This window comes from Lepus europaeus, chromosome 23, assembly GCF_033115175.1.
Source record: "Lepus europaeus isolate LE1 chromosome 23, mLepTim1.pri, whole genome shotgun sequence".
In the NCBI taxonomy this organism is placed as follows: domain Eukaryota; kingdom Metazoa; phylum Chordata; class Mammalia; order Lagomorpha; family Leporidae; genus Lepus; species Lepus europaeus.
The window spans coordinates 5,546,593-5,555,815 of NC_084849.1; the positions used below are offsets into that span (position 1 = coordinate 5,546,593).

The 9,223-nt window shown below is 61.2% G+C and overlaps 1 protein-coding gene across 1 annotated transcript; it reads right to left on the minus strand.

Annotated features, from left to right (window-relative positions):
• Nucleotides 1–782: 782 nt before the first annotated feature.
• Nucleotides 783–7,696, minus strand: SNRNP35 (small nuclear ribonucleoprotein U11/U12 subunit 35). Its single transcript, XM_062182502.1, has 2 exons — nt 7,556–7,696; nt 783–2,307 (listed from the first exon to the last, which is right to left on the minus strand). The coding sequence occupies exon 2, from the start codon at nt 2,302–2,304 to the stop codon at nt 1,564–1,566; it is 741 nt and encodes a 246-aa protein (XP_062038486.1). The 5' UTR covers nt 2,305–2,307; nt 7,556–7,696; the 3' UTR covers nt 783–1,563.
• Between the last annotated feature and the right edge of the window lie 1,527 nt (nt 7,697–9,223).

The following is a 9,223-nucleotide window of genomic DNA, read 5'->3' on the forward strand; positions in this document are numbered from 1 at the left end:
CAGCCTTTTGTTCCTACACAAACGGCGCCCTAAGGCTCCCACACGAGCTGTTCTGCACCTCTGTCCTCAGATTCCTAGGGAACGTCTCCCGAGTTCCTGTGACAGTGCTCCCCGGGCCGCTTGGCAGCGTCTGGAGACATTTGTGGTTGTCATCTCGTGGGTGGGGGAAGACCAGGCTGCTGTAACTGCCCCCACACACACACAGGACAGCCCCATGGGCAAGGACTGCCCCACCTGGGTGGCAGTGGTGCTGAGGCTAAGGGGCCCGGTCTGCCATGCAATCCATCACTCCTCAGTGACCGCTGGGCCCCTGCGGACAGTCCTGCACTCTCACACACCGTGGCACACATGCACGCAGGCGCAGCGGCCTGCACAACAGATCAGGAGCAGAACTGCTGGCTCAGAGCCCCTGTGGCTCCTGGGCGGGGCCGGGCGCTCCCCCTCTCAGGCCCCCACAACACCAAGCCTGGGCCAGAGCCTGAGCGTGCCAAGTTCTGACGCTCAGAGCTGACAGAGGCGACGGGACCTGCGTTTGCTCCTGTCTCACATGCTTCCTGGAAGTGAGGCCGTCCCGTGGAGCTCAGGAAGCCACCACCTCCGGCTACCGACACGTGTGGGAACCCACCACCTCCGGCTACCGACACGTGTGGGAACCCACCACCTCCGGCTACCGACACGTGTGGGGCCACAACAGGAGGCACTGCCGTAAATGAGACGTGCGTGAGCTCTGAAGGGTGTTCCTGAGCCGGGGAAGCAGTCGATTCTATCCTGGAATTGCAAAGGGAACGGTTCTAGCAGCCGACAGCAGTTTTCAACCAGCAGATTGGTCTGGTCCCTGGGTAACCTGAGAGATTCACCCTCTGCACCCTCGTCACGAACACACAGCTGTTGGCTGTTAGAATCGTCATTTATTGTGTGTAAAACATGCCGAATTTCAAGAACCTGAACTTGCAGAGATAACAGCCGCTGATAAAAATGCCACAGGTCCCTGTCTGGGGAAACCACGGGCCGGGGCAGGCTCCTTCAGTGCCCTCCCAGAGGACGGCGGCACCCCTGGCACTCGCCGACTTCCGCCGACTTCCCCCACTCCCTTTTGTTGTCTATGTCTTCACAGCGCGGGGAGGTGCCGTGGACCTCAGCCCTGCGACTTTGGTTCTGAATTCTAAATGCCAGATAGGAAAAGAAACAAGCCAGTCAGCATTCTGAGGCCAGCAGGGCAGTGTCTGCCGGACCGGAGCTGCGTGCTGACTCAGACGTCCAGTCCGGCTTCCGGTCTTGTCTCTGGACTTCCCATGCCCGTTCCCTTTCAATCCAGAAAACCCTTGGGCTGTGGGGACGAGGGTGGAAAGGACTTACCCTGACGAGGGTGTCCAGGAGTCACAGGTGAGCACAAAGGACTTTAAGGCAAATCGTTTCAAACAGGTGGGAGCAAACACAAACCCCCTCCAGCTACGCACGCCCTCTTCCCTGTCGGGTGGCGTGCCCTCAGAACCGCGCCATGAAGACGCTGGCTCCAGCCGAGGCTCTGCACCCCCGCTGCTGGGAGCCAGGCCGGCGCCGCCTCTACTTGCTCCACTCCCTCCTCTCCTTCCCCCGGGCCCTGTCCTCCCTGAAGTCCCTCTCCCGGTCCCAGTCGCTGTCGGGCCAGGCCCTGGCCTGCTCTCTGTCTTGCCATCTCTTCTCGCGGCCCCGGCCGTGCTCTCGGTCCCTGGCCCTGGAGTCCCAGTGCCGTTCCCGGGACCGAGACCGCTCCCTCCTCTCCCTCTTCCCCTCTCTGTAGAGATCATTCTTAACAACTGGCAAATTAATAGGTTTCCGGAAAGGCCGGTCCCGGCCCCCAAACCTCAGTTGCCCCGACTCCTTCTTGCCCCCCAGACCGCCCCCGAGGCGCCGGGGGATCCAGCCCTTGAGAGTCCTCTCCAGTTCGTAGTCCACGAAGATCTCGTGCTGGTCGATCACGAGGCCGTCGGCGTCCCGGTAGGCCCGGAGCAGCGCACGCTCCTCTTTGTACTCCACGAAGGCGTAGCCCTTGGAGAAGCCGGTGACCAGGTCCCTCACCAGCCGGAGCCTCCGGATGTCCCCGTAGCGGGAGAAGACCTCCTTCAGTTTGTCCTCTTTGGTCTGCAAGTTGAGTCTTGCCACGAAGAGGGTGAGGAGGGGGTCTCCGGTGACGCCCTTGTTGGGGACGTAGCGTGCCAACATTGCCCTCCAGATGGCGCGGTCGTGGGGGTCCTCATCGGTGCCGTCGATGCTGCCGGCTTTAAGCGGGTCATACTCCTTGGCGATGGGCATCCAGTCATTCATGTTCTAGGAACGACAATTGTAAGCGTGTGTGCAGCACCAGCCGTGGGCCACCCCTGAACCCCCACAACAGCCCCGCGGAGCCGACGCGGACGGCAGCCCTTCTACAGACAGGGAAGGCGCGCATGCCCACACTAAGGCTCCCGCGCCGGTGAGTGGGGCGCACAGTATGAATGCGAGGGGGTCAGGCTCCGGAGACGCCCTGAACCACTCCCCAGACTCCAGTGCAGGAAGCAGAGGGCAGGGGGCTTCATCCATGGGTGGCATCTGGTTTGGTCTCATGAGGGCACTCACCAACTAATTTTCATGTGGCCCCATGGAGTGAAATCCACACTCACCCGCAGAGATTTTAAAACAATCAGAGGAAAAGCAGCCTAAGAACTGCTGTGCAAAATCACTTCTTCTTTTAAAAAAGTTCTCTGAGAGTCAGAGTTACAGATGGAGGCAAGGGGGTGGGGGAGAGAAAGGTCTTCCGTCCACTGGTTCACTTCCCAAACGTCTGCAACAGCTGGAGCTGGGCCAATCTGACACAAGGAACCTGGAGCTTCTTCTGGGTCTCCCACAGGGGTGCAGGGGCCCAAGGACTTGGGCCATCCTCTACTGCTTTCCCAGGCCATAGCAGAGAGCTGGATCGGAAGTGGAGCAGCCAGGACTCGAATCAGTGCCCACCCGTAGGTGGTAGCCTTACCAGCTATGCCACAGCAACGGCCCCTTGTGTTTTCTTTAAAGAGGCAGAGAGACCACTCTCATCCATTGGTTCACTCCCCCAAATGCCTGCAATGGCCCCACAAAGAGCCAGGATCTGGAACTCAACACAGGTCGCCCACGAGGGTGGCAGGGACCTGGTCACTTGAGTCACCACCACTGTCCAGCAGGAAGCTGGCGTCAGGAGCTGGAGCCTGGCACTGACCCCAGGCATCCAATACGGGACACGGCGTCTTGATCGCTAAGCCCAATGCCTGCCCAAAAAACAACATGTTAAAAAATCCTTACTACCAAGAATTCCAAAAGTATGCCAATGCGGAGAACAGGATAGCAACCATGCGTGAGCGCCTCACTTGGCCCCCAGCAGGGCCAGCAGCCTGTGGCCAGAATAATCCAGCTCAGATTATTCCAAAACAGATTCCAGCTATTGTATCATTTATCTGTAAAATTTTCAGTATGCATCACTAAAAGATAAGGATTTTTGAGAAAACAAAACTACAAGGAGAAACAGTGATCGCAATGTAGCGTTTTACAGCACAGACAGCAAATCTGATGAAGGCCCCCGCAGCAGGCTCTTTGGCAAAAGGAACACGGATTCCTCCTCAGGCCACAGCTGATGATTCGCGTTTGCAGAACCTGCTGCAATGGCAGTTTAACCCAGCAGGCACTCCGCACCTGTCCTTCCTTCTGCCTCATGCATATTCATTAGTTCATGGACTGTCTGCCAATATTGCAAACGCTGCGAGAGCTTAAGCGACCACCTCTGGAAACGCAGCATCCACGCTGAGGTAACCTTCCATAAAAGCCAGAGCTGGGGCAGGCGTGCGGCTCAGCAGGCTACGCTGCTGCTTGCAATGATGGCATCCGGAACCAGAAAACCAGTTCAAATCCTCGCTGCTTGGCTTCTGACCCAGTGTCCTGCGTATGTGCCTGGAAAGGCAGCAGATGGTGGCCCCTGCACCCAGGTGGGAGACCCAGATGGAGGTCTAGGCCCACAGTTTCGGCCTGGCTCGGCAATGGGCTTTGCAGCCACTTGAGAAGTGAGCCAACACATCCAAGACATCTCTGCTTCTCTGTCTCTCTACACTCTGCTTGTCAAATAAATTTTCAAGATGAAATCCAACGCTCCAGGGCTGGGGCTGATGCTGTAGCGCAGGAGGCTAAGCCTCCACCTGTGGCGCCAGCATCCCACATGGGCACCAGTTCATGTCCCAGCTACTGCTCTTCCAACACAGCTCTCTGCTATGGCCAGGGAAAGTAGTGGAAGATGGCCCAAGTGTTTGGGCCCCTGCACCCACATGGAGACCTGGAAGAAGCTCCTGGCTGCTGGCTTCAGATCAGCTCAGCTCTGGCCATCTGGGGAGTGAACCAGCGGATGGAAGACCTCTCTCTGTGTGTCTGCCTCTGTCTGTAGCTCTGGCTCTCAAATAAATGAATACAATCTTTAAAAAAAGGAACCTAGGGGCAAGCACTGGCCTCGCAGTGAAGCCATGGGTTCCTGGGAGCCAGGGGTGATGGCTGCAGCGGTGGTTCCCGCCGCCAGGGGAGACCTGGGATGAATTACAGGCTCCGGGCTTCAGCTCAGCCAAACCCCAGCCGCTGCAGGCACCTGGGGGTGAAGAGGGAGGGAGGTGCGCTCTCTCCTCAGTCTTACTCTGCCTCTCAAATAAATAAATCAATTTTAAAGCAGAACTCTGTGAAGTACTTCTCACTCCTAACAGCATCTTTCCACAATATTTATTTATTTGACAGGCAGAGTTAGACAGTGAGAGAAAGACAGAGAAAGGTCTTCCTTCCATTGGTTCACACCCCAAATGGGAGTGCCGATTCGAAGCCAGGAGCTTCTCCTGGTCTCCCATGTGGATGCAGGGGCCAAGGACTTGGGCCATCCTCCACTGCACTCCCAGGCCACAGCAGAGAGCTGGACTGGAAGAGGAGCAACCGGGACAGAATCCGGCGCCCCGACCAGGACTAGAACCTGGGGTGCCGGCGCCGCAGGCGGAGGATTAGCCTATTGAGCCACGGCGCCAGCCTACAATATTTATTAAAATGGTATCTACAACTTTCCCCCCTTCTCCGGTTTCCCAGGGGTCTCTCTGCTTTCACTCCTGTGGGGGAATGAATGCTGCCGAGGCGAACTGTGGAATCTCTCCCTTACCAGAGAAAACGCCAGACTCCCACAGCATGGAGCCGGAGGCCACGCGCTGCACGCGGGACTCTGACCTGCACACCCGTCAGGACGCAGGCTACGCCCCCGCGAGCGTGCCCTAAGCCCCCAGCTCCAGGCCTGTCCCTGCGCAATTTCCTCTGCTGGGAACCTTCCCCGCCACCCCACTTCTACTCCGCGTGTGGGAGCTCTCCGGAACCCTCCTCCGGGGCCGCGGACCTGCCCCGCAGAGCCACCTGTCTCCAGCCGGCACCCTGGGCACTTTCTGCTGACAGCGGGGGGGGGGGGGGGCACGAAACCATGCCCACTCAGAACTCACAAAACATGTCTGTGTCCCAGCCAGCCAGCAAAGGAGCAGAGCACTTCGCAGACTGGAAGGCGGGACGCTCCGCCTTCTCCCCAGGATGCAGGGAGGGGAACACGTGCCTGGCACCGTGAGCCGGCACCGAGGACGTGGCCTCTGCTGGCCTTGGCGGGGAGACAACTTCAGGTCTGCTCCCGAGCTTCTCCACGTGGAAAAAAGCGAGAGCCAGCCCGATGTCACCTCCAGCCCGATGTCACCTCCATCTCCCTGCTCTGGCGTTGGCTACAGAGACGCCTTCTAGGGGCCAGCGCCTCACCTCTGACCTCCGGGAGGTGCCAGGTTCCTGAGTGCCCCCTCCCCCGCCACGTGCAGGCCATGGGCACCACAGCTGCCGCCGCCTCACACCGGCAAGGTCAGACACACAGAGGCTGAGCGGCTGCACCCCAGAGCTGGCCTCTCATCTCCGTCACCGGCCAGGATTCTGGGTGGGTGGGGCCCAGGCGTTTCCCACCCCCAACAGAAAGACTCCCTCCTCATTCGCAGCACAAAAAAGCCACAGGGGCTCACCCTGTGCCGGCATCCCATATGGGCGCCAGTTCAAGTCCCGGCCACTCCACTTCTGATCCAGCTCTCTGCTATGGCCTGGGAAAGCAGTACAAGATAGCCCAAGTGCTTGGGGCCCTGCACCCACGTGGGAGACCCGGAAGAAGCCCCCGGCTCCTGGCTTCAGATCGGCACAGCTCCGGCCGTTGCAGCCGTTTGGGGAGTGAACCATCGGATGGAAGACCTCTCTCTCTCTCTCTCTGCCTCTGTAACTCTGCCTTTCAAATAACAAAGTAAATCTTAAAAAGGAACCACCAATAACACAGCCCTTACGGCACCAAGTCAGAGTTCCGAGGGGCATCACCTCGGGTCGCCCTGCTCTTGGGGCTCGCTCTGTAGCTCGCTCGCTCTCCCCCTCTCGTCTCCGCGCCCCACCAGGTCTCACGGCCCCGAGCGCAGGCTCCACCCTCCCAGGCCGAGGCGCCCTGCGAAGCCTTCCCGTCCACGATCTCCGCTCACACGTGCGGGGCAGCGCAGAGCGCGGGGCTGGGGGCGCCGGACACGCGGGCAGAGCGCAGGGGGAGCGCAGGGCGAGGGCAGAGCGCAGGGGGAGCGCAGGGCGAGGGCAGAGCGCAGGGGGAGGTCAGGGGGAGCACAGAGCGTGGGGGGAGGGCAGGGGGAGCGCAGAGCGCGCGCGGGGGGGGGGGCACAGTGCGCGGGGAGGGAGGGCAGGGGGAGCGCAGAGCGCGGGGCTGGGGGCCGGACACGCGGGCAGAGCGCAGGGGGAGCGCAGGGGGCGGCAGAGCGCAGGGCGAGGGCAGAGCGCAGGGGGAGGGCAGGGGGAGCACAGAGCGCGGGGGGAGGGCAGGGGGAGCGCAGAGCGCGGGGGGGGGGCGCAGAGCACGGGGGGAGGGCAGGGGGAGAGCAGAGCGCGGGGCTGGGGGCCGGACACGCGGGCAGAGCGCAGGGGGAGCGCAGGGGGCGGCAGAGCGCAGGGGGAGGGCAGGGACAGTGCAGGGCGCGGGGCTGGGGGCCGGACGCGCGGGCAGAGCGCAGGGACAGTGCAGGGCGCGGGGCTGGGGGCCGGACGCGCGGGCGGAGCGCAGGGGGCGCGCAGAGTCTGGGCAGCGGCCACCCGCACGGCCGGCCACCCGCAGGGCCCCGGGGGAGGTCGCGGTCTCGCGGGCGCAGCCTGCCCGCCGCGTCCTCAAACCAGCGGCTGCAGGGGCACACGGGGGCCGGGGCGGCGACCCCCACCCCGCGCAGGCGCCGTGGCGCCGGGGACCCCAGGCGGAAGTCGGGGGGGGGAGGCCCGGGCGGCCGACCCCCCGCCTCCGCCCTGACCGCCGGCCGCTGCCGAGCCGGGTGGGCGCGGGCGGGGAGGAGGGGGCCACCCTGCCAACGCCACTCCGCCCCGCGCCCCGCAACACAGCCCCGGACGGCGCCCGCTGCCCCCACGACACAGACCCGGCGTCCGGGCCGCAGCCCCCTGCCTCCCCCCGCGTGGGCCCTGTCCCCTCCGCGCCCTCGCTCACCTCAGCGAAGCGTGGGCTGTGCCCACGGAGTCAGGCCCGGGCTCCCGGCCACGGGAGAGTCCTCGCGCCGGCCTCGGCCGCGCTGTCACTTCGGGAGCGGCAGATTCGCCACGGACGCCGGCGCCCTCTTTTGTATTCAGAAATATTTCACCGCGAGGTTGAGCGTCGCGCGAGTGGCTTTTCCGAAAAGAACGAGCCTCGCGGTGTTTCCGATTTTCTGCGCGAGCACGAAGCTGGCCGGCTGAGCACTGGACAGGCCGAAAGTGCAGCCCGCGGAGCAGCCGCCTCCCAAGATGGCGGCGTCGGCGGGCGAGGCCCCTGGTGCCCGCGGGCTTCCGTGGCCCCCGGGTGGATTAAGTTCGCTTTCCGCACGAGCAAAGCGGGTTTTCGGAGCCGGCTTGGAGCCGCTGACTCTAGACTGCGCTGGGAGCTTCCCCGGCCCCTGGACTCAACCTCTAGAAATTTGGATTTTTTAAATTTTTTTTCCCCCCAAGTCCTCAGATGAGTCTTGGAGCAAACTGAGAGACCCCCGGCGTCAGAGCCGCGGGTGCAAAGCCGGGATTGGAACCCTGGGCCTGAGGGGCGAGGGAGGCGACAGGGTGTGGTCGAATGAGTGATTTGACAGGCTCGTCCGTTCACCCGGATCAGGGTGGCGTGGAGTTAGCCTTTTTTATTTATTTATTTATTTATTTAAATTTGAAAGAGAGAGGAGAGGCAGAGAGAGAGAGGTCTTCTATCCGATGGTTCCTGCTTTCCCAGGCCATAGCAGAGAGCTGGATTGGAAGAGGAGCAACCAGGACTCGAACCGGCTCCCATATGGGATGCCGGCGATTCGGGCCAGGGCGTTAACCCGCTGCGCCACAGCGCCTGCCCCGGATTCAGCCTTCTTAGGTCCCAGCGCTGGGTGTCTTCCGCGACCACCTGAGCAGCCCCTTCCCCGCGTGGGACTTCCGCAGATGGCTGAGCCTTATTCCTGGAAGGTGATGTTACCGCCCATTGCTGCAGTCATAGGAAAAAGGTATTTTTTTGGTGCTGAAAATTTTAGAAGTCTGTGCGCTTTTTCCCATAAATACACATGTTTCAGAAACTCTTTGAAGATCCCTGGTATGCATGAGTTTCAAAACATTTTTGCACCAGCGTCAATTTCATTTCGTGCCATTTCCCACGAACTTTTCGAAGCCCCCCCGAACAGCTAGGTTAGTTGAGTGGACCCCTGAGCAGAGCCAAGCTAGGACAGGAGGTGGCACTGGGCAGGGTTAGGTGACGCCTGTGAGTCCTGAGCACGGGGAAGCTAAATTGGGCCGGGGTCTGCAGGGTGATGCAGGTGTGCCGCCGTCGAGGGCAGAGAGAGCAGCAGTGGGAACGCGGGCGTCTGGGACTGCAGCGGAGACCTCGCCAACCCAGTGGGTTGCTCTGCGCCCGTTAAGGGTGTCACAGCTCGTGCAGAAATGCACAGACCCTCATGTCCCTGCTGTGCCCAGCCAGCGACACAGCGTGGCCTGGGGAAAGGGTGTCCATGGCTGGACCCAGGTGCTGTAGCTGGGAGCCCTCGGCAAGCTGCACCCCTTGCATCTGTCAATTTCTTTCTTTCTTTCTTTCTTTTTTTCTTTTCTTTTCTTTTTTTCTTTTTTTTTTTTTTTAAAGATTTATTTATTTGAAAGAGTTACA

What these genes read in the sequence shown, in the direction of transcription:
- SNRNP35 (XM_062182502.1), bottom strand. Translation starts at nt 2,304, where the DNA reads ATGAATGACTGGATGCCCATCGCCAAGGAGTATGACCCGCTTAAAGCC.